This window comes from Martes martes, assembly GCF_963455335.1.
Source record: "Martes martes genome assembly, chromosome: 4".
In the NCBI taxonomy this organism is placed as follows: Eukaryota; Metazoa; Chordata; class Mammalia; order Carnivora; family Mustelidae; genus Martes; species Martes martes.
The window spans coordinates 83,495,117-83,520,631 of NC_137891.1; the positions used below are offsets into that span (position 1 = coordinate 83,495,117).

The following is a 25,515-nucleotide window of genomic DNA, read 5'->3' on the forward strand; positions in this document are numbered from 1 at the left end:
ACAGGATTCAAGGTGTCCATTCCTTATGATTACTCATAAGGAAGCAACCTCACTGTCAATTTCACCTTGACTTCTCATCATTGTGACTCAGTCCTTGCTATCCCCAGTCTCCTCTGAGTGTCTGGTCTGTGTGCTGGTCTGGAGAAGCTTTAAATCATCATTGCTTAGGTTACTCAGTAGTTCCTTCTCTGAAGCCTAATGCTGTATACATTCCACGAAAAATGTAAAACAAAACAAAACCTATGCCTGATCTATAACTGGCTCAGATAATTCTATTTAGGTTTACCACAGATTTAAGTTAAAGGCTACGAGAATGGTCTACGCCTACAAGTTAAAAACCCTACAATTGATACAATCATCTCAGACATACACATATTCCAAACAAAATAAAATTAAAATTTTTCCTATAAATCCAAAAGAAATATTCTCTAATTCTACACCTAAAGGAGCCTTTTTGGAATTCACAAGACTTTCAAATAAAGCACCACCTGCACGAAGAAGATTCATAATTAACACAGGAAAGTTTCTTGTCGCTCCTTCTGAATGGTATCAGAAGGCACTCTAAGAGTAGGATATTATTGTAATTACTGTTTCTTCAACATGTGTTTTATTTTAAGAGCAGATATAAAAAAAAGAGTAGATATAAAAAAAGTTTGATGAATTGGCATCTATACTTTTAATTTCTGTTATATTATAAGTCCATCTCATTGCTTTGAGGGCAGTTTCACATAGAAAGAAATATAACTTCAAAAGGCTATGCCAAGGCTATGACATAAATAAACTCTTCAGTCAATGACATGACTACAGCTATTTGAAAAAATACAGGAAGGGCCTAAATACAAGTAAAAGAAGGTATCATTCTCATAATTAGTACGAGCAAAGTACTTTGAATTATGGGTTTGGCTCATGTAGCTGTCCTGTCCACCAAGGTAGCTACTAGTCACATGGGGCCACTTAAAATAGTTAAATTTTAATTTAAAAGTTAATTAAAATTAAATAAAACTTGAAATTTAGTTCCTTAGTCCTATTAGCCATTTCTGAGTGCCCAGTAACCATACGTGGTCAGTGACTACCTCACTGAATAGTACAAATACACAACATTTATATCATTGCAGAAAGTTCTATTAGGTAGTGCTGACACAGGTTAGAAAAGTACTCTTTGAAAGTCACAGATTCACTAACTGCCATTTATTTATTTAGATTTTTAAGGTATATAAACCTTGACAGATACTGCAGTGGTCTTTTTAGGTATGGTTAACCACATGTCCCGGCTTTTATGGAAGAATACCAGTATTTCTTGTCTATATTACTTTCAATAAGATGAACCATTAAAGGTAAAAGTAAATACAACAAATTAAATTTTTAGTAGAACTTTTTATATTAAATAAACAGACTCTTTTGTCAAACCACATGGCTCAAATTTTGATGCAAGAAAACAACAACAACAACAACAAAAAGAAAAATCAAGTATATGGTAAATGCAGCCAAGAGTCTCTTTCTCCAGTAAGAGTCTCTACTTTCTCTAAGTGACTCTAGCACCCATGCTTTCTTCTTAATTACTCACCTAACTCTGGGTGGGTCTGAGTCAGGTGGAGCAGCTGAGCCACCTCCCTGCTGGTATCTGTAGGGAAGACAGTAAACTCTCTGTACCACCACTCGGACTCCAACTCCTGACCATGGGGCATTTCCCTGGCTTTCCACTGCATCCAGAAGAGAATCTCTCAGGGGAGCTTGGGCTGGGAAGCACTGTTTTGCTTCTTCATGTCCATGGGTACAGTCTGTCTTCATGGTAGTGAGACCACTACACATAACCTGGCCAAGACATGCAGAGGGAGCAATTTCAGTTTAACTCATAACAGCATGGTACATTCCAAATCATGACTTTCTGAGGCAATCTTCTGATGTAACTGCAGAATACCAAAGGAATGATGAAGATAAAACATTGCGTGGGCCTCTGTGTCTGCCAGGTAACTAATACTATTGAGGAGGGCAGGGTGAACAAGATAACATGGGAACAGCAAAGAGTGTTTCCAATCAATAGAAGCACAGATATTTTTGGGTCTTTGAAAACATGTAAAGTCCTACTATTACAATACTTCATGGTAATTTAGAAAATTTTTCTTTTATGAGGTAAACAATCCCAACAGGACAAACTAAAAAACAAAAGAATGACCAGGGTTTCAAAATTAAGTCACTATTAAGTTCTTGGTGTGTGCAGTCTACTAGGCTAGACACTTCACAGCTCATGTAGCTTCCTAACAACCCTTTACAATAATATTAAATATCACAATAATACTTCTAGAGCACATTCCAGGCAGTTTTCTTTATGCACTATACTTGCACAGTGAACATATTTAACTTCATAACTACCCAAGTGGATAGGTTATATCCATTATTACCATTTTAAAGATAAAAATATTGAAACACAGAAAAATTACTAACCTTGCCCAGTGTTACAACAATAAATGACTGAGGCAGAATTTGAACCAGGATATCTGGTTCCAAAGCCTATATTCATAACCATGATGTTACACAATGGCTTCGTTCTCACTGTTGTCAGACCAAAATGTTATCTCGAGAATTTAATATTAATAGCTATTTACAACTAAATGTTAAAGCAGGAATGCACTTAGAGTCATAAATTAAATTAATTAGAGAGCCCCCTTTTTCCCATTATCCCCTTCAGATACTTCTTTTGATAATTTAAGGGAGAGTAGGCTTGTTGACATATTTACAAACAAGATGAAAGTTTGTCTACTTTTCTTTTTTTCCTTTAAGATTTTATTCACTTGTCAGAGAGAAAGAGAGAGAGAGCACAAGCAGGGGGAGTGGCAGCCAGAGGGAGAAGCAGGCTCCATGCTGAGCAAGGAGCCAGATGTACCTGAGCTGAAGGCGGATGCTTAACTGACTGAGCCACCCAGAAACTCCTACTTTTCTTTTTCTTATATCCCCTCATACTATCTGTCAGCCTAAGCATTCTTAGCATTCAAACCAATCATTCAGTGCTGATTCAGCTAACTGGGTGAACCTGAGATGATACACCTGGAGTCACAGACACTTAAAACCTGGAACGGTCCCTGGAGTGCCCTTCATGTCTTCTATGAGTGAAATTTAGGGGGTTCCCTAAATTTATCTTGACAAATGATCATGACCCAGGGCCAAAAAAATTTCAAAAAACAATCAACAGCATATAATTTCAAGTTTGTGCAGCTCTATTTATCCCAAAGATATAGATATTGTGAAAAAGAAAAATATAACTTTTTTATTTAATAAATAAAAAGCTTAAGCAAAATTCATAGACAATTATAAAATGAGAATAAAAAAGTAAAAAATCATATATTTTGATAGTAGGATAAAGATTAAAAAAAACACAGATAGATGAAATCCTGTGAAAAGACGGCTACTAAATACTAAACCACTACATACTTTCTTCAGGCATAACAGTAATAACAAGATGTTCTAGCATATACATTTACTGAGTATTTGAGGGGGAACCAAAGGTAAACATCTTGCTTATATCTTTCAAATCCAGTATTATCACAAAGCATAAAACATCTAAAACAAATGAAATTTTACCTGGCTTTCAGGTGATATATTTGTTAGATTCCTAAATCTAAACCTCTGAGCCAAAGTGATACTTCTTCTTGGAAGGGCTGTGTCCCAACAGTGCACTTCATGTATTATTTTTGTATCTTCTTTGGCAACAACTTTCTGACAAAAGTAAGTATTCAGAATAACAGGGCAACTTCCAGTTGGGGCAATAAGCGTTTGCCTGAAAAAGAGAAAGAAATGTAACAGTTTATAGTTACAGTTTATTTACAATGTTGGGTTTCCCTCATGTTCTTGCTAAATCAGGAATATAAAGGGCAATGACTCACCTGCTATGGATAGATAAAACAAAGTCAGGCCTCTAAGTCACAGCCATAGATGAACGAATGGATAGAGAAAATATGGTACATATAGACATTGGAATATTATTCAGCCATAAAAAGAATGAAATCTTGTCATTTGTAACATGAATAGACTTAGTATTATATTAAGTGAAATAAGACAGACAAAGATAGGCAAATACCATATGATCTCACTTATATATGGAATCTAAAAAACAACACAAACAAACAAAAACAGAAACAGTCTCATAAATACAGAAAACAAACTGGTAGTTGCCAGAGGGGCTGGGCTTGGGGTTGGGGGGATGGACAAAATGGGTCAAGGGCATTCAGAGGTACAAACCTGCAGTTTTAAAATGAATAAGTCATGGGGATAAGAAGTACCACATAGGGGACAGAGTCAATAACATTGTAAAATTTTGTATGATGACAGATGGTAACCTATTGTGGTAAGCATTGTGTAATGCACAGAACTACCAAAGCACTATTTTGCACACCTGAAACTAATGGGATATTGTATGTCAGCTATACTTCAATAAAACAAACAAACAGAAGTGACACCCACCCTCACATGCTCAGGAGTGAATGTCAATAGAATTAATTTTACTTTTCCAGTGCAAGTCTGTGTCAGGAGAGGTGGAATGGAATAAGGCCATGTCACTGCCTGGGCTTGAGTTCCCTCAGGTTTCCTATTCTGGTAGATGATGGCCTTGGAGAAATGCAGGGAGTGAGCAAAGACTATCAACAGGCTCAAGAATTGCCCAGACATTAAAATAAATGTTATTTACAAATGAAACCTTCAGATACTTTGACAGCTCTAATCTTTCAAAGAACATGACAGCAAGACCCAAAGAAGCTTCTACCTTCACTGTCAAATAGAACACAGTCACAGAAATGCTTCATATTTAATTTGAAAAGGAATGTGGGGACATAACAGACAAAATTCTCCTGGTTCCTTTCAGACATCTAATTTGACATCTTCAACACTCATTCCTCAAAGGAGGTAGTGCTACTTAACATTAAGGAAAATTCAGGACTTCTCATTCTGGGAAGGTGGGAGTAGACATATTATCCCTAATTTATCCTATTAAGCACAACTAAAATGCCTAACATTACATATCAACTATACATAAGACATTGAAAAGTGGAAAGAAGAAGGCACACCAGTCCTAGAGACCTTGAGACTTAAGAAACAATAGTGGTGAGTTCCTGGGTTTTCTGTTTGCCTCTTATATCCCAGACTTCAAACTGAAGAAGATGGCATCCTGATACAGCAATGGGTACAGATAAAAAAGCCTCTACAGGAGGGTATGTGCTATGGTGAGTGCTGTGAAGTGTGTAAACCTGGCGATTCACAGACCTGTACCCCTGGGGCTAATAATACATTATATGTTTATAAAAAAATTATATTAAAAAAAAGCCTCTACATCTTTATGTGTCGTCTTCAATTTCTTTCATGAGTGTTCTGTAGTTCCTCAAGTACAGAGCCTTTACTGCTTTGGTTAGGTTTATTCCCAGGTATCTTATGGTTCTTGGTGCTATAGTAAATGGGATTGATTCTCCAATTTCCCTTTCTGTATTTTCATTGTTAGTGTATAAGAAAACAACTGATTTCTATACATTGATTTTGTATCCTGCCACATTACTGAATTGCTGTATGAGTTCTAGTAGTTTGGGGGTGGAGTCTTTTGGGTTTTCCATATAAAGTATCATGTCATTTGTGAAGAGAGAGTTTGACTTCTTCATTGCCAATATGAATATATTTGATTTCTTTTTGTTGTCTGATTGCTGTTGCTAGGACTTCTAGTACTATGTTGAACTACAGTGGTGAGAGTGGGCATCCTTGTCCTATGCCTGATCTCAAATGGAAGGCTGTCAGCTTTTTCCCACTGAGAATGATATTCTCTGTGGGTTTTTCATAGATAGCTTTTATGAAGTTGAGGAATGTTTCCTCTATCCCTATACTTTGAATCATTTTAATCAGGGCACTACAGACAAAGGGCTGATATCCAAAATCTACAAAGAACTCCTTGAACTCAACACACACAAGACAGATAATCATGTCAAAAAATGGGCAGAAGACATGAACAGACACTTCTCCAAAGACATACAAATGGCTAACAGACACATGAAAAAAATGTTCATCATCATTAGCAATCAGGGAGATTCAAATCAAAACCACATTGAGATAACACCTTACATCACTTAGAATGGCCAAAATTAACAAGACAGTAAACAAAATGTATTGGAGAGGATGTGGAGAAAGGGGAACCCTCTTACACTGTTGGTGGGAATGCAAGTTGGTGCAGCTACTTTGGAAAACAATGTGGAGATTCCTTAAGAAATTAAAAATAGAGCTACCCTATGACCCTGCAATTGCGCTCCTGGGTATTTACCCCAAAGATACAGATGTAGTGAAAAGAAGGGCCATCTGTACCCCAATGTTCATAGCAGCCATGGTCACAGTCATCAAACTGTGGAAAGAACCAAGATGTCCTTCAACAGACAAATGGATAAAGAAGATATGGTCTATATATACAATGGAGTATTATGCCTCCATCAGAAAGGATGAATACCCAACTTTTGTATTAACATGGATGGGACTGGAAGAGATTATGCTGAGTGAAATAAGTCAAGCAGAGAGAATCAATTATCATATGGTTTCACTTACTTATAGAGTATAAGGAGTAACATGGAGGAAATTGGGAGATGGAGAGGAGAAGTAAGTTGGGGGAAATCGGAGGGAGAGAGAAACCATGAGAGACTGTGGACTCTGAGAAACAAACTGAGGGTTTTGGAAGGGAGAGGGGTGGGGGGATAGGTGAGCCTGGTGGTGGGTTTTAAGGAGGGCATGCATTGCATGGAGCACTGGGTATGGTGCATAAACAATGAATTTTGGAACACTGAAAAGAAATAAAATAAAATTACATTAAAAAAAGATAAGGAAGAAAAATAAGTTCTATTATAAACCACTGGAAAAATAAAATCCTCTACAAAAGCTTACTTTCTTGAACTAAGGGACAGCCTAATAAAATATAAAACTTTTAGAAAATGACTGCTCTACTCTAGGCAAACATCACAGAAAACCTGTGACCCACTATCATACACACCAGAAGAGGGTGAGTGTGGAGCTCAGACTCGCACTCTGGTCAGGCTGTAATAAAAAGTCTCCATAGCCTACATAGGGTAGTGTGAGAGAAGGCAGGATAGAGTGTTGGGACTTCCATCCCTGCAGGCTTAGGATAAAACTTCTTCTAATAGATCGGATATGCCCTAAATCTAGCAAGTGGCTTAATTCTGGTCTCCAGTCAGAACACATACTCTCCTCTTTTTTTTCTTTTCTTTTTCCAACCAACTTATCAATTCCTTCTTTAGAATTTTTTTTTAAATTTTCATCCTTACAGTCATACTCCATCCCTTCATCGTGTTTACCCTTATTTGTGTGTGTGTGTGTGTGTGTGTGTGTGTGTGTGTGTGTGTTTCTTTCTTTAAAACTTTGGGAGGTAGTTTCTTCTAAGAGACCAGAATACACCCAAAATCAAGTGGGTGGCACTGTTCTATTCACCAGTCTAGTATCTATCTATATATTTAATTTTTTAGTTTTATTTATTTCTTTCCCCTTTCTTCTCCCCCCGGTTTTGGGATTCTTCTGATTTGGTTAGTGTACATTTTTCTGGGGTCTTTGCCACACTTTTATTATTTTATTCTCTTGTTCATATACTCTTATCTGGATAAAATGTCAAGACAGGAAAAACTCACCACAAAAAAAAAAAAAAAAAGAACAAGAAGCAGTACCAATGGCTAGGGACCTAATCAATACAGATATTAGTAATATGTCAGAAGTAGAGTTCTAAATATGATTCTCAAGGTGCTAACTGAGCTTGAAAAAGACATGGAAGATATTAAGGAAACGCTTTCTGGAGAAATAAGCCAAAATCTAACCAAGTTGAAATAAAAAAGGCTATTAATGATGTGCAATCAAAATGGAGGCTCTTACTGCTAGGATAAATGAGGCAGAAGAGATAATTGTGATATAGAAAACAGAATGATAGAGAATAAACAAGCTGAGCAAAAGAGAGACAAACAACTATTGGACCACCAGGGGAGAATTCAAGAGAAAAGTGATACTGTAAGATGAAACAATATTAGAATAATTGGGATTCCAGAAGAAGAAGAAAGAAAGAGGAGGGGAGAAGGTATATTGTAGTGAATTACTGTAGGGAATTTGCCTCATATGGCAAAGTGAACAAGCATCAAATCCAGGAGGCACAGAGAACCCCCTTCAAAATCAATAAAAATAGGTCCACACCCCACCATCAAATAGTAAAACTTACAAGTATTAGTGACAAAGAGAAAATTCTGAAAGCAGCGTGGGACAAGAAGTCTGTAACATACAATGGTAGAAATATTAGATTGGCAGCAGACTTATCCACAGAGACCTGGCAGGCCAGGAAGAACTGGCATGATATATTCTGAGCACTAAATGAGAAAAATATGCAGCCAAGAATACTATATCCAGCTAGGCTATCATTGAAAATAGAAGGAGAGATAAAAAGCTTCCAGGACACAAAAATTAAAAGAATCTGCAAACACCAAACCCCCAGCCCTACAGGAAATACTGAAAGGGGTCCTCTAAGCAAAGAGAGAGCCTAAAAGTAGTAGATCAGAAAGGAACAGAGAATCTATACAATAACAGTCACCTTACAGGCAATACAATGGCACTAAATTCGTATCTCTCAATAGTTACCCTGAATGCTAATGGGCTAAATGCCCCAATCGAAAGACACAGGGTATTGGAATGGATAAAAAAACAAAACCCATCAATATGTTGCCTACAAGAAACTCATTTTCGACCCAAAGTCACCTCCAGATTTAAAGTGAGGGGGTGGAAAACAATGTACCATGCTAATGGACATCAGAAGAAAGCTGGGGTGGCAATCCTTATATCACATCAATTAGATTTTAAGCCAAAGACTATAATAAGAGATGAGGAAGGACACTATATCATACTCAAAGGGTCTGTCCAACAAGAAGATCTAACAATTTTAAATATCTATGCCCCTAATGTGGGAGCAGCCAACTATATAAACCAATTAATAACAAAATCAAAGAAACACATCGACAATAATACAATAATAGCAGGGGACTTTAACCCTCCCCTCACTGAAATGGACAGATCATCCAAGCAAAAGATCAACAAGGCCTTAAATGAAACACTGGACCATATGAACATTACAGATATACACAGAACATTCCATCCCAAAGCAACAGAATACACATTCTTCTCTAGTGTACATGGAACATTCTCCAGAATAGATCACATTCTGGGTCACAAATCAGGTCTCAACCAGTATCAAAAGACTGGGAGCATTCCCTGCATATTTTCAGACCACAATGCTCTAAAGCTAGAACTCAATCACAAGAGGAAAGTTGGAAAGAACTCAAATCCATGGAGGCTAAAGAGCATCCTACTAAAGAATGAATGGGTCAACCAGGAAATTAAAGAAGAACTGAAAAAAATTCATGCAGACAAATGAAAATGAAACCACAAATGTTCAAAATCTTTGGGATACCACAAAGGTGGTTCTAAGAGGAAAGTATATAGTAATACAAGCCTTTCTCAAGAAATAAGAAAGGTCTCAAGTACACAAGTTAACCCTACACCTGAAGGAACTGGAGAAAGAACAGCAAAGAAAGCCTAAACCCAGCAGGAGAAGAGAAATAATAAAGATCAGAGCAGAAATCAATGAAATAGAAACCAAAAAAACAATAGAACAAGTCAATGAAACTAGGAGCTGGTTGTTATTCATTAAGATGGGTAAACCCATGGCCAGACTTATCAAAAAGAAAAGAAAAAGGACCCAAATAAATAAAATCATGAAAGAAAGAGGAGAGATGACAACCAACACCAAAGAAATACAAACAATTATAAGAACATAGTAGGAGCAAGTATACGCCAGCAAATTTGACAATGTGGAAGAAATGGATGCATTCCTAGAGTATAAACTACCAAAACTGAACCAAGAGAAAACAGAAAACCTGAACAGACCCATAACCAGTAAGGAGATTTAAGCAGTCATCAAAAATCTCCCAACAAACAAGAGTCTAGGGCCAGATGGCTTTCCAAGGGAATTCTACCAAGCATTTAAAGAAGAATTATTTCCTATTCTCATGAAACTGTTCCAAAAAATAGAAATGGAAGGAAAACTTCCAAACTCATTTTATGAGGCCAGCATTACCTTGATCCCAAAACCAGACAAAGATCCCATCAAAAAGGAGAAATACAGACCAATATCCTTGATGAACACAGATGCAAAAATTCTCACCAAAATACTAGCCAATAGGATCAAACGGTATATTAAAAGGATTATTCACCACAACCAAGTGGGATTTATTCCTGAGCTGCAAGGTTGGTTCAACATCTGCAAATTAATCAATGTGATACAATACATTAATAAAAGAAAGAACAAGAACCATATGATACTCTCAATAGGTGCTTAAAAAGCATTTAACAAACTACAGCATCCTTTCTGGATCAAAACTCTTCACAGTGTAGGCATAGAGGGTACATACCTCAATATCATCAAAGGCATCTATGAAAAACCCACAGCAAATATCATTCTCAATGGGGAAAAACCAAAAGCTTTTCTGCCAAGTTGAGGAACACAGCAGAGATGTCCACTATCTCCACTGCTATTCAACATAATACTAGAAGTCCCAGCCTTAGCAATCAGACAACAAAAAGAAATAAAAGGCATCCAAATTGGCAAAGAAGAAGTCAAACTCTCACTCTTTGCAGATGACATGATACTTTATGTGGAAAACCCAAAAGTCTCCATTCCAAAACTGCTAGAACTCATACAGGAATTCAGTAAAGTGTCAGGATATAAAATCAATGCACAGAAATCAGTTGCATTTCTATACACCAACAACAAGATAGAAGAAAGAGAAATTAAGGATTCAATCACATTTACAATTGCACTCAAAACTGTAAGATACCTAGGAAGAAACCTAACCAAAGAGACAAAGAATCTGTACTCAAAAAACTATAATGTACTCATGAAAGAAATTGAGGAAGACACAAAGAAATGGAAAAACGTTCAATGCTCATGGATTAGAAGAAAAAATATTGTAAAAATGTCTATGCTACCTAAAGCATTCTACACATTTAATGGAATCCCTATCAAAATACCCTATCAGGATGTTCTATTTCAAAGAAATGGAACAAATAATCCTAAAATTTATATGGAACCAGAAAAGACCCTGAAAAGCCATAGGAATGTTGAAAAAGAAAGTCAAAGTTGGCGGCATTACAATTCCAGACTTCAGGCTCTATTACAAAGCTGTTCTCATCAAGACAGTATGGTACTGGCACAAAACCAGATACACAGATCAATGGAACAGAACAGAGAGCCCAGAAATAGACCCTTAGATTTATGGTCAACTAATCTTTGACAAAGCAGGAAAGAATGTCCAATGGAAAAAAGACAGTCTCTGCACAAATGGTGCTGGGGAAATTGGACAGCCACATGCAGAAGAATAAAACTGGACCATTTCCTTACACCACACACAAAAATAGACTCAAAATGGATGAAAGACCTCAATGTGACACAGGAATCCATTAAAATCCTTGAGGAGAACACAGGCAACAATGTCCTTGACCTCAGCCACAGCAACTTCTTCCTAGAAACATTGCCAAAGGCAAGGGAAGCAAGGGCAAAAATGAACTATTGGGACTGCATCAAGATAAAAAACTTTTGCACAGCAAAGGACACAGTCAACTAAACCAAAAGACAACTGACAGAATGGGAGAAGATATTCACAAATGACATATCAGATAAAGGGTTAGTATCCAAAATCTGTAAAGAACTTATCAAGCTCAACACTCAACTCAACTTATCAAACTCAACAAATAATCCAATCAAGAAATGGGCAGAGGACATGAACAGACATTGGTGGGAAAAAGACATCCAGGGGGCCAACAGACACATGAAAAAGTGCTCAACATCACTCAGCATCAGGGAAATACAAATCAAAACCACAATGTAATACCACCTCACACCAGTCAAAATAGCTAAAATTAACCGGTCAGGAAATGACAGGTCAGTTGGCAAGGATACGGAGAAAGGGGAACCCTCCTACACTGTTGTTGGGAATGTAAGCTGGTGCAGCCACTCTGGAAAATAGTATGGAGGTTCCTCAAAAAGTTGAAAATAAAGCTACCCTACGACCCAGCAATCGCACTACTGGGTATTTACCCTAAAGATACAAATGTGGTGATGCGAAGAGGCACTTGCACCCAGATGTTTATAGCAGCAATGTCCACAATAGCCAAACTATGGAAAGAACCTAGATGCCTATCAACAGATGAATAGATAAAGAAGATGTGGTGTATATATGCACATGTGTACATGTACACATGTGAATAATAGTCAGCCATAAAAGAGGAAATCCTGCCATTTGTGAAAACATGGTTAGGGACAACCCTGGAGGACATTATGCTAAGTGAAATAAATGAGACACAGAATGTTAAATACTTTATAATCTTGTTTATACGTGGAATAAAAAAATTGAACTGCTAGAAGCAAGAGTGGAATTGTGGTTAACAGGGGCTATGGGATGGGAAAAAAGAGAGCTATTGGTTAAAAGACACAAACTTTCAGTTATTAGGTGAATGAGTTCTAGAGGTCTAATGTATAGCATGGTGAGTATAGTTAAAAATATTTTATATAGTTGAACTTTGCCATGAAGTAGATCTTAAGTGTTTTCACCACACACACAAAAAGGTAACTAATGTGGTGAAAGATACATTAATTAGTTTGATTATGGCAGTTATTTCACAATGTATATCAATATATATTGAATTATCATCTTATAAACCTTAAATATATACATGTCCATACACCTTAACAAAGTTGGAAAAAAAATTATATGGAAAGGTAAAGGAACTAGAATATCTAAAATAATTTTGAAAAAGAATAGAGTGGGACTAATCACTCTATCTGATTTCAAAACTTAATGTATAGTTACAATAATCAATACTGTATGGATTTGGTAGAGGAATAGACAATAAAGGAGGAACAGATCAATAAAGCAGAATAGAGAACTTGTAAGTAGACTCCACAGATACGCCCAACTGATTTTTCACAAAAGTACCAAGGCAATACAATAAAGGAAGTAGACTCTGGATATTCATAATCAGAAAAGCATGAGCTTCCAATGAAATCTCAAACTTTATATGAAATTTAACTCAAAATTGATAATGAAGATAAACTATAAAGCCATAAAACTTTTAGGAAAAAAAATTGGAGAAAATCTTCAATACTTAGGCTAGGAAAAGAGTACTTAGATTTGAGATTAAAAAAAAATTACCCATAAAAAGGAAAAAAGATTGACAACTGGACTTCATCAAAACTAAAAACTTTTGCTTTGAGAAAGACCTTGCTAAAAAAAGGACAAAAAGTGGGGGTATGGGGAAACTGGGTGATGGACATGAAGGAGGGCACATGTTGTAATGAGCACTGGGTATTATATATGACTGACGAATCACTGACTTCCTCCCCTGAAACAAACAATACATTGTATGTTAATTAATTGAATTTAAATTAAAAAAATAAATTTTTAAAAAGAGGACGAAAAGGTAGAGAGGGAAGATATTTGCAAATCACATATCTAAGAAAGAGCAATGACCTAGAATATATAAAGAAATCTGAAAAGTGAGTATGAAGAAATGAACAATTAGAGAATGGACAACTGTCATGAACAGACAATTCATCCAACAGATATACAAATGGCAAATCAGTACATCAAAAGATGTTCAATGTCATTAGCCTTTAAGAAAACACACATTAAAACCACAGAGGTATATAATAATACTTCTATACTATCAAAATGGTTAAAACAAAACACAGTGATACCACCATAGCAGATGAAGATCTAGAAAAACATTGCTGGTGGGAATGTAAAGGTATATAGGTACTCAGAAAAATTTTGGCAATTTTGAAAAACACTAAATATGCAATTACCATACAATCCACTGCACTCCTGGGCGTTTATGTTTATACAAAAACCTATGTAGGAATGTTCATAGTAGCTATATTCATAATAGTCTCCAATTGGAAATGTAAATGTAATCATTGGGTGTGAATGGTTAAGCAAACTGTTAAATCCACATCACAGAACACTATACAGCAATAAAAAGGAAGAAACTAGTGATACACAGGATGACATGGATAAATCTCCAGGGAATTATGCTGAGTGAAAAACAAATAATCCCTAAAGAGATACAGAACATATTAGTGGTTGTCAGGGTTTAAAGCTCTAGTATATTTCTGTATAATCAATCCAAATACAAATTTGCAATAGTGAGGTTTTAAGCCTATAGGCTATAGGTATGGTAACCAGAAGTAAGAAAAAAATTACGAGAGATGGAGACAGATCTAGACACACACACACACACACACACACGCACACACACACACACACTAGAGGAAGGGAGGGACAGAGAGACAGATACAGAGTCAGCAAGAAGAGGCTATAATAAGAGGGGAGGGGTGGGGCACAGTGTCTAGTACTGTCTGGGTAAAAATGTAAATATGTTGGGACGCCTGGGTGGCTCAGTTGGTTAAGCGGCTGCCTTCGGCTCAGGTCATGATCCCAGCGTCCTAGGATCGAGTCCCACATCAGGCTCCTTGCTCCGCAGGGAGCCTGCTTCTCCCTCTGCCACTCTGTCTGCCTGTGCTTGCTCTCTCTCTCTCTCTCTCTCTCTGACAAATAAATAAATAAAATCTTAACAAAAAAAAAAAAAGATTTAAAAAAAAGTAAATATGTTCCACACAACAAGATGGATAAAAGATGTCATAAACTTCCAGCCTTTCCTTTCAACTTAATTAGTTGAAATAAAGATAAAGATAAAGATAAATAAGATAAAGTAATATTATTTAAACAACTAAGTGAAGAAGCAAGCACTAGTAAAATTTTTATATTTAGAATCTTTCAGTTTACAGATAAACATTACCAATATTAGAACTATGTTCTGCCCAATTCAGTCTTGTTTTAAGGCCACTGAGGTTAAACTGAATTAAAAATAGCAAACCAGGATGGCTCAGTTGGTTGAAACTCTGACTCTTGGTTTCAGCTCAGGTCATGATTTCAGGGTCGTGAGAGTGAGCCCTTCGTCAGGTTCCATGCTCCGCATAGAGTCTGCTGGAGATTCTTTCTCCCTCCCTCTATGTTTTTGTGTCTAGCAACTGATTAAATCAAGACTATATTTTGCACTGAATATGTTGACAGGGGTGATTGTGATTGACACATAACCCCTTAAAAAGCAAACTATCTATTCTGAAACATAAAATAAGGTCAATTTGCTTGTTTATTATCCAGGAAGAATTCACACAAATCTGTGGTGGGAGTGAAGAGGATTAATGGGTTAATAGGATTAAGGCAGTGACCCGAAGGAAACAAAGACAAGCAGAATTTTCTTTTCCCTTCTTCCTTCTTTCCTTTCCTCTTCTAAGGGCTAACTAGCTAAAGAAGATTGGAGTAGGAACTGTAGTTTCCTGAAGAACATAATCTAGGTTTAATATTTCTTTTCACTGAAGACATGCTTGGGAGAAACCAACCAATTTTGTTTACAGTTTAGTTTCATCTGTAAGCTTTACCTACTCCAGGCCAAAATGTGGCTAGTGAACACACCAGAAGAGACTGGGCCATTGGAGTGTGGAGTCGAGAGGGCTTAGGATCCATGTAGGGCCATACATCATGGAAGCAACAAAGTGCAGTAAAACATTCTTTGTGCTACAATAGAAGGAACATGGGTTTCTATGGGGAGGCAGAGGATAGACTTCTTCATATTAATGAAGTCTCTTCTAAAATGTCTCTGTGAGAGGTCTTGATGGGCTGGTTCAAACAATAACAAAAACAAAAAATGTTGTTTGAATGAATGTCAGTCCTTCTAGCTTCTTTGGAAAACTTATTTTCTCTGTGCACTGAGAATGCTTTTTACACTGATGTGTTTTTGTCTGTTGCTACAAAGAAATCCTCAACTACTAGAATATATCAGCTGTTTCATTTTTATCTTTGATTTTTGAGCACCAAACAGTACTTGACATCAGCAAGGAACACAACAGATGTTTCCTAAACTAATGAATAAAAATTTATTCCTATTTGCCAGACACATTATAAAGAAATGTGTGACTTTTAAATAGCTAAATCAGTTCCAAGTAGGAATCTGGGAATGGCACAGATTTAAAATGAAGGCTTGGAAAAATGAAAGTTCTAAGGGGGGAGCATCCAGGCCCATGAATGTCTCCTGCATAGCACACAATAATTTGAGACGCCAGAGAGAAGATAGGAGTCTTGGATCTAAGATGTCTTAGATTTAGATCCTGGTTTTGCTACTTATTAGCTGTATGACTGTGCACAAATTCCACCTACGACTCTGTTTCTATAAAATGGGAGTATTAACAGTAGCTAGAGGTACTCCACAGATCTCTTGTGAGAATGAAATGAATGAACTGATGTGTTCTCCATTCAGCTTCACACCTGCAAGGGCTCAGGGCATGAGGCTGTCAGTGGTGCTGCTGCCACGGTGAGTTTCATCTTCAGTCATTTCACATTAGTCACTATCTACTGTGTGGCAAAGCCTAGGGTTATTCAGTGTTATTTCCAAGATTAACTAGAAATACAGGTTGGTAGAAGCAATTACTTTTGTTACCCACTCAATAGGCTAATTTGCCTAACACTTTCTCTGCCACTGATACTTACTGCTTAATATTCTGCTAGGTCTTATTGCACTGGCCTACATGCTAGTACACAGTCCTTTCAGTCTTCACTCCATAGAATAAATATAACTAACCCAATCTTCAGAGGAGGCTAAATAAGAATCACTTCTATACCACTGGTCCATTCCAGGGCTGAAATATAAGCAATCTGGCTTTAAAGCTAGTCTCTTTTTTTCCAAGATACCAGGCTACCTTCCTGGAACAAGAATGAGACGCACCACTTGTACCCTGGCAAGAAAGCTCCTGACATTATTCCTGGAAGAAACAAAGCATGAGAAGGGAAAGTGATACAAATTTACAGGAGTTGGTTAGCTACCCCACAGGATTCGATCAGGCTAACAAGAATGCATGAAATTTAGGTGGGACTATAGGAGATTATGCTTCTTGTTCCTATCAAGTGCTAGGCAGTTTGACAAGCTGCAAAGGAGGGACTTTAAATTTAAATTTAAGTTAAATTTAACTTAAATTTAAATTTAACTGCACAAAGGTCGCTGGTGATAACAGATCATTTAGAGTCAAGTTCTACACCTGTGCCTTTAAGGTAGCCACAAGCACTTGTAGCTAATCAAATTTAAATAAAATAAAATAAATTTTAAAATTCAATTCCATAATTTGCATGAGCCACATTTCTAGTATTCCATGTGGCTATGCTTATCATAGTGGACAACACACTTCCATCACTGCAGAAAGTTCCATGGAGCTATCTGGAAACCCTGATTTTCAGGATAAACAATACCACATTCTACTCATCAGTAAATGCTTTTTGATCATTAATTGATTAGATTTGAAAGAGGCTACTATGCCCAGTGACTTCTAAGGCTAACTTCACAAACTTTAGGACCACCCATGTCCCCTACTGTGGACACTTACACCAGCACACGGGCATTAAATCTAAGCTGGTGACAAGACAATGTTAATGATTTTTGTTATGAATTTTTAAAATAGCAAAATATCCTGCCCATCTTCTCAGTCATTTAAAGAGTGAATGGGCATTCTTTCTCCCCCACCAACATCAAATTTACTTGAAGAAAAATTTAAAGGGGTGCTTGGGTGGCTCAATCAGTTAAGCATCTGCCTGCGGGTCAGGTCATGATCCCAGGGTCCTGGGATTGAGCCCAGCATTGGGCTCCCTGCTCAACAGGCAGCCCGTTTTTCCCTCTCCCTCTGCGGCTTCCCCTGCTTGTGCTCTCTCTCTCTCTCCGTGTGTGTGTGTGTGTGTGTGTGTGTGTGTGTGTGTGTGTGTGTGTGAAATAAATAAATAAATAAATAAATTTTTAAAAAATATTTTATTTATTTATTTGATAGACAAAGATCACAAGTAGGCAGAGAGGCACTGCAGAACACTGACATTTATAATTGTGTGTGCTATTTTTAAATTCCCAGAATACACTTTGTCTAATTCCCCTTTTATTCAAATAAACATAACATTGTGGAGCAGTTTATTTGTTTGAAAGTGAATAGTATAGTAAATAACATTTAAGATGAATTCACAGAAGGGTATAAAATATGAGAATAAACTTCCTTTGTAAACCAGAAGTCTATCTCTCTTGACATATATAAGTCATTGATCTGATCATTTCCTTTTCAAGGCACAGGGCCACTGGAATGACACTTTAAAGAAAGAAACACCATGTTTCCAGCAGTGGTTGTAAATTTTATTTTCAAGGCACAGATCCCACACTTTTATTTGGTAATGAAAATTCTGCCAGAACTTGACAGGAAATAGAAGGAGAACAAAACAGGAAGAAAAGCCTGGTTTGAAGTCACACTGACTTGGGTTTAAATTCTAGCTCTGCCACTTATTGCCTATTTCGTCTTAATCAAATTACATCAATTTCTAGACCTTTTTCATATGTAAAAAGGGGATCATACATACCTAATGGTGTTACTGTGAGATTAGGTACGGATATACAAGCCATACGTGCAGATGACTTATATATAATGCCTGGCACATAGACTAGCTATTCCTTAAAACAGGAGCTAATATTACTACATACTGGCTATTTCTAAAATCTCTAGAGGTTAATGTAATTTTTACAATGAAAGATAGGATATCTTAGAAAAATTAAGTTTTCTCTGGGTTGTTGTAGCAAATCCACTTCTATATACAACTGGATAATTAAAGGTCTTAGAAATGTTCATACAGTTTTACTCAACAAAGTCACTGTAAAGAATCTACACTAATGAAATAATCAGAGATGTGAAGAAAAAGATTTATATATAAAAATATTAACTATACTCATTTAATATAGACAGATATAGCAAAGAATCTAAATTTCTAACAAAAAGTATTAAAAAAATCACGAAAAAGCTATATGAATGACAGCATTAAAATCCTAATTCAAAAAATACATTTAATAAAATTGTGGGTTATACCATTGTTGTCATTCCGTTGAATTAGAAAAACAGACTTAGGCCTATAACAACTATGTGATTCCAAAATGGTAGGACTGGATCTTACTAATATAATGTTCTTAGAAAGACAAAGTGCTAGAATGAGCTGCACCAAAAAATTAAGCAATTTGCTCCTAGATGAAAGGATTATATTCGGGTAATGTTTTACGTTCTTCTTTGTATTATTGTGTCTTTTTTCTTCCCACAATAAAAGTGTATTTTTTAATATGTATAAATAAACATTTAAATAAGTATTTTCTTTAATAATAAATTGCCTCAAATCATTGGGAAAATTATGTAACAATCACTTTCTATTTGAGTAACTCTCTAATATGACCAAACTGACCCACCTACCTATGATTCAACATCTTCTTCATATTTTCTTTTCCCTAGCGTCACAATTTTATAGCGCCCCCCTCATTTTAGACTTGTGCTATGACAGTACCATCTCTCTACAGAATTGGGTTTGTGACTAACACTCAACAGGCTGATTATCACCTTTCAGCTACTTTGCTGCATTAAAACATGTTCCACTATTTTTTGTGTCTTTTTCAGTTTCTTTCATGAATGTTCTGTAGCTCCTTGAGTACAGATACTTTACCCCTTTGGTTAAGTTTATTCCCAGGTTCTTATGGTTCTTGGTGCTATAGTAAATGGAATCGATTCTCTAATTTCCCTTTCTATATTTTCATTGCTAGTGTATTAAAAAAGCAACTAATTTCTGTATATTGATTTTGTATCCTGCCACATTACTGAATTGCTGTATGACTTCTAGTAGTATGAAGGTGAAGTCTTTTGGGTTTTCCATATTAAGTATCATGTCATCTGCGAAGAGAGAGAGTTTGACTTCTTCTTTGCCAATTTGAATTCCTCTTATTTCTTTTTGTTGTGTGATTACTGTTGCTGGGAGTTCGAGTACTATGTTGAACAACAGTGGTGAGAGTGGGCATCCTTGTGGTGTTCCTGATCTCAGTGGGAAGGCTGTCAGTTTTTCCCCACGAGAATGATATTCTCTGTGGGTTATTCATAGATAGATTTTATGAAGTTGAGGAATGTTCTCTCTATCCCTATACTTTGAAGAGTTTTAATCAGGAACAGATGCTGTATAATATAATAAAGATCTCACTCCACGCAGCAGAAGAAAGAGATAAAAATTATTCAGTAAATCTCTGGGCCCACAGCTCAACTGCCACAGAGAAAATTATGACTTGACACTTTTCTTCACTTGATCAAGTTAACAAAGCTTCCTATGCATCTCATCCGTAGTATCAATAAGTCAACAGTATACACATTTTTGGAAACATCGAATACACCACTCCACATTTTTTCTAGGTGTAAAGTGTCTATTCAGAGCAGCAGGGTGGCACAGCACACAGAATATGAGTCTAGAGATTTGGGTTCAAGCATCAGTTTTGTCCTATACAAGCAAAATGATCTTGATTATATCACCTAAACCAACAGAATCCATTTTATCTTGTATATGGGTATAGCAACATTTTTATTAGAGCAGTTTAAGGAATAATGGATATGAAACTATTTGATACATTAAAATGCTTTATATAAAATACTGTTCTTCAAAGACCTTGGATTTATAAAAATTATTCTAGAAAATTTTCAAAATAGTACCTTTCTCATAACAAACCATTTCAATACAATTTAATGTTATTTAAACAAAACAATGATACTTTCTAAACTACTGAAACTGAGAAATCTTGGGGCGCCTCGGTGGCTCTGTTGGTTAAGCGTCCGCCTTTGGCTCAGGTCACGAGTTTAGGGTCCTGGGATCAAGGGATCTTCCGCCCCTTCTTCCTCTGTGTGCCCCATCTCTTTCTCTAATAAATAAATAAAATCTTTTAAAAAAATAAATTGAGAAATCTTTGGTGTACCATTTTTAATCAGAAATATATACATTTCTAAACACACAGGTAAGAAAGCCTACTTCAACTCTAGGATGTCAATAACCACAAACCTCAACTGTGGGAACCATTTTCAAAGAACACAGAAACTTAGAAATAAAAAGATGAAGTGCCAATACCCAAGACAAGGAAAGGGTCAGAGGTGGTGACTCAGTTTTTACTTATGCTAATTTTTACTACAGCTCTCAGAAGAAGAAACTGGTTCAGGATAGGCTGAAGATTTACTGATTTTAAATGAGTAAACACAGGTAGACCATTGGTTTGTTATTTGGTTTGTTGTCTAGTTTTTAAATTCTAATTGAGAAGAAACACTGGTTAAAAAACTACTTTATCAATAAACATCATAGTAACTATTCACGTGAATAATAATTTGTAAATAGATTCAGATCATTAAAGATGAATAAAGGCAACAAGGTAACAACATACTTTAAAAGGTACAAAAAAGAATTCTAATAATGGTCACCATACATAATGCAGGTCAGCTTGACAGAAGCAGATAATGTTCATATATAAAAATGTTTTAATGGTTAAATCTTTTGATTTCAACAATAAAAACTGAGATAGCACAAAATACAAGGAACAGACTATAATATTTGAATAGTGTACTGAGAATAGAAAGGGGTAAAAGTAAATAAAATGGATTGAAAATTGTTTTTCTAAAATCCACGAAATGTCCCAAACTGAAATTTTAGTTGAAAATTTATGAAATTCAGAACAAAAGGATTCATGCTAAGTGGCAATTAAAAAGAATTTGGGAAGACAATGATCACAGAAGAGCTGAAATTGACACTACTAAAATAAAAGAATCAGTAAAATAAGACCAAGAAATATTGTCCTCAAAAATACAAAGCCTAGGTTTAATTATTACCACAAATAGGCAAATACTAAGCTTAGTCTATCTTCAAACAGAAAAAACCTCAGTTAAACTAGACAAATGTGCAACTCCAATTGAAGGGCACTGCTTTAAATTATACAAGCAATAAAAACATTCTGGGATCAAAACTTTATTTTACAGAGGAAGCATAACTTCTCTTGAGTGGCACTGCTTATTTTCACAAAGAAATTAGAGCAAATAAGGACAGCAGAAACCTCACAATGTCACATAGCAATACCAGAGCACAGCAAAACCATAGCAGGGTGTGTTATATGCTAATATCACAATAACACCCCAAGGTGAGCTACAAACCACCCATGAGAGAGACATTATACTAACCAGAGTCAGAAACATATATACAGTTTTTCACCCTTAGAAAGTAAGACTGTGCCCCTGAAAAAGAAAACTTTCCCTGAGACACTAGAACTATCTGAATGCTCTAAGTCCTGGTAAGGATTAATCAGGGGGAGGGATGAAACCACCCAACTTTAGTTTCTCCTCTGACTTGTTCCCATTACCTTGTACTAGACTTGGCCCCTCTGACATGTCCTCCTGAGAGCTGCCTGGCTCTGGCCTCTCAGATTATAATGTGGCCCCCACAAATGTGGGTGTAAAACAGGGGCATGTTTGGGCAGCCACACTTTCATGACAGACTCAACACATCCTGACACTCCCAGGTTATCACAGAGGATTCCTAAGCATGCCCTATCTGAAGAAGTGTGGAGCCACAGAGAAATCAGTGTGCCATTACACTGTCAACTCTTCATTCCTGAAGGTTAGTCATATCAGCTTGAAACATAAACTTAGCTACAACCACCCACCTCTGCATCCACCCACACTTCCTTGTCTTCCCAGATTTGACATTGCCCGGCACTGTGCTGAACCCTCCAGGGGACAATCAGGACAAGCAGCAACTGGACTCAGCTCTCAAAAGTTCATCGTGAAGAAGTTTCACTTCATAATTTAGATGACTTTTTTAAAAAAGAACTTCAAGTCATTTTATACTATAGGCTAACCTGTGTCAAACTTACTATCTAAATCTTAAAATGAATGACTTTTTCTTTTAAGATTTTATTTATTTGTATGTCAAAGAGAGGGAGCACAAGTAGGAGGAGCAGCAGGCTGAGGGAGTGGCAGACTACCAGCTGAGCAAGGAGCCAGATGTGGGACTCCATCCCAGGACCCTGGGATCATGACCTGAGCTGAAGGTAGACACTTAACAGAGTAAGCCACCCACGCGTCCTTGTGAATGACTTTCTGCTTAACAAATACAAAATGGTCTTGTTTGTTAATATAAAGATAAAGCACATAAAGATTTGTTTTCATCAGTGATGGAGTCATTTTCTTCTATTCATAGGGTATTGGTCATTTAATGCTCTTTTCTTTCTGTACTCTATTTAGTGGGCTTCCTTGGGAGCAGGTAATGGCAAAGCTCTAGGTCCATCAGAGACAATGTCACAAAGTCAATGTGCGTGAGAGTGTAAGAATGAAACAGACCTATCTGAATGGAAGCCTTTTCCATATTCCATTTTTGTCTTTAAACATTTCTCATTTGCAAAGCAGATCTCCAAAGAAAATAATGTAAGAATTGAACCAGTGTTTATATCTGCTTTCACAAGTTTATTATTGATAATACCTACTAATTTAATTCTTGGCGCCCTAAAACTTATATATATACATAAAGATATATGTATGTTAAGGTTGTAAACTATCACTCTGAGGAGCTATAGTATTTATATCTTAGTAAATATTTACAGCAGTAAAGATTATCTAGGTTATCTTTGTCAAAATAAACCAAATAGATTATTGATATTATATTCTAAATAGTCCATAGCATCCTCTCAGGAAAACCAAATAATATCCAGGTATTTTATAATATTTCAAAGTTTAAACTATTTCTTTTTTTTTTTTTTTAAGATTTTATTTATTTGACAGAGAGAGTGAGAGAGCACAAGCAGGGGGAGCAGCAGAAGGAGAGGGAGAAGCAGGCCCTGAGCAGGGAGCCTGATACGGAACTTGATCCAAGCACCCTGGGATCATGACCTGAGCTGAAGGCAGATGCTTAACCATCTGAGCCATCTAGGTGCCCCTAGACTATTTCAATTAAAGTGTCCCCCAGGGCATTTACCAAGCACTGATTGTATACAAGAAATTACTCAGTATACTAACAGACACAAATAACAATAGGATTAGCTTGGTAAAGAGTTTAGTTTATTAGGAGAGAGAAAGCATAATAATGTATACTGTTATTATGTTTATCATCATGTTTAATAATTATGTTTATTATTACAATGATTTACATTTTATAAATTAATTAAATGAGCACTTTATAAATTAATTCTCCTTAAATGACCCTCATATGATTTTTATAATTATCCTGGGAAGAAAGTTAGCTATACAGAATTATCTTCATTTTCTTTTCTTTTATTTATTTATTTATTTTTATTTATTTATTTGACAGACAGATTACAAGTAGGCAAGAGAGGCAGGCAGGGAGAGAGAGGAGGAAGCAGGCTCACCATGGAGCAGAGAGCCCGATGATGTGGGGCTCGATCCCAGGACCCTGGGATCATGACCTGAGCCGAAGGCAGAGGCTTTAACCCACTGAGCCACCCAGGTGCCCTGGAGAATTATCTTCATTTTAGAGGTGAAGACTGCATGATTTGCATAGCAGCTCAGCAAAAAGGCGAAGACTAACATTAGGGCTCCAGTCTCCTAAGTTGGTAGTGATGGGACTATGGTATGACTGAGCTTGTGAAGACAAATAAAGGGAGCCAACTGCAGCTAACAATTCATGCTTCCCATATGCCCGACACCTTCAAACTCATTATGTCCTGTGCACCCCATAGAAGATCCTTTGATGCAAAAAGAAGTGCAGTAATTCCCTAAAAGTACACAGCTAATAAGCGGTGGACCAAGATTTAAATAGAGGCAGCCTGATCTGACAACCCATGAGCTTATCATCGCTCTTTTTAAAAATTATTTATTTATTTATTTTAGAAAGAGTGTGCACATGTGGTATATATACACAATGGAATACTATGCAGCCATCAAAAGAAATGAAATCTTGCCATTTGCGATGACGTGGATGGAACTAGAGGGTATTATGCTTAGCGAAATAAGTCAATCGGAGAAAGACAACTATCATATGATCTCTTTGATATGAGGAAGTGGAGATGCAATGTGGGGGGGTTGGGGGAAGGTAGGAAAAGAAAAAATGAAAAGATGGGATTGGGAGGGAGACAAACCATAAAAGACTCAATCTCAAAAAACAGACTGAGGGTTGCTGGGGGGAGGGGGGACAGAAGAGGGTGGTGGGGTATGGACATTGGGGAGGGTATGTGCTATGATGAGTGCTGTGAAATGTGTAAACCTAGCGATTCACAGACCTGTACCCCTGGGGATAAAAATACATTATATGTTTATTAAAATAAAAAAGAATACTGTACTTCTGTTAAATTTATTCCTAAAAATCTTATTTTTTTATGCTATTATAAACAGAATTGCTTCTTAATTTCATTTTCAGATTGTTCACTGCAAGTGTACAGAAGTGTAACTGATTTTAATTGATTGATTTTTTTCTGCAACCTTGCTGAACTTATTTATTACTTCTAATGGTCTCTTAGTGAGTTCTTTAGTGTTTTCCACATTTAAGATCA

General features: G+C 36.5%; 1 protein-coding gene across 2 annotated transcripts in view; it reads right to left on the minus strand.

Moving 5' to 3' along the window:
• Positions 1 to 25,515, minus strand: part of SPIDR (scaffold protein involved in DNA repair) — a 564,249-nt gene that overhangs the window by 138,105 nt on the left and 400,629 nt on the right. For both annotated transcript variants that reach the window (XM_080801921.1, XM_080801922.1), the window contains exons 9-10: positions 3,577 to 3,772; positions 1,565 to 1,812 (exon numbers count right to left, since the gene is read on the minus strand). In XM_080801921.1, coding sequence (XP_080658047.1) covers positions 1,565 to 1,812; positions 3,577 to 3,772 — 444 coding nt within the window. The remainder of the gene's footprint in view (positions 1 to 1,564; positions 1,813 to 3,576; positions 3,773 to 25,515) is intronic.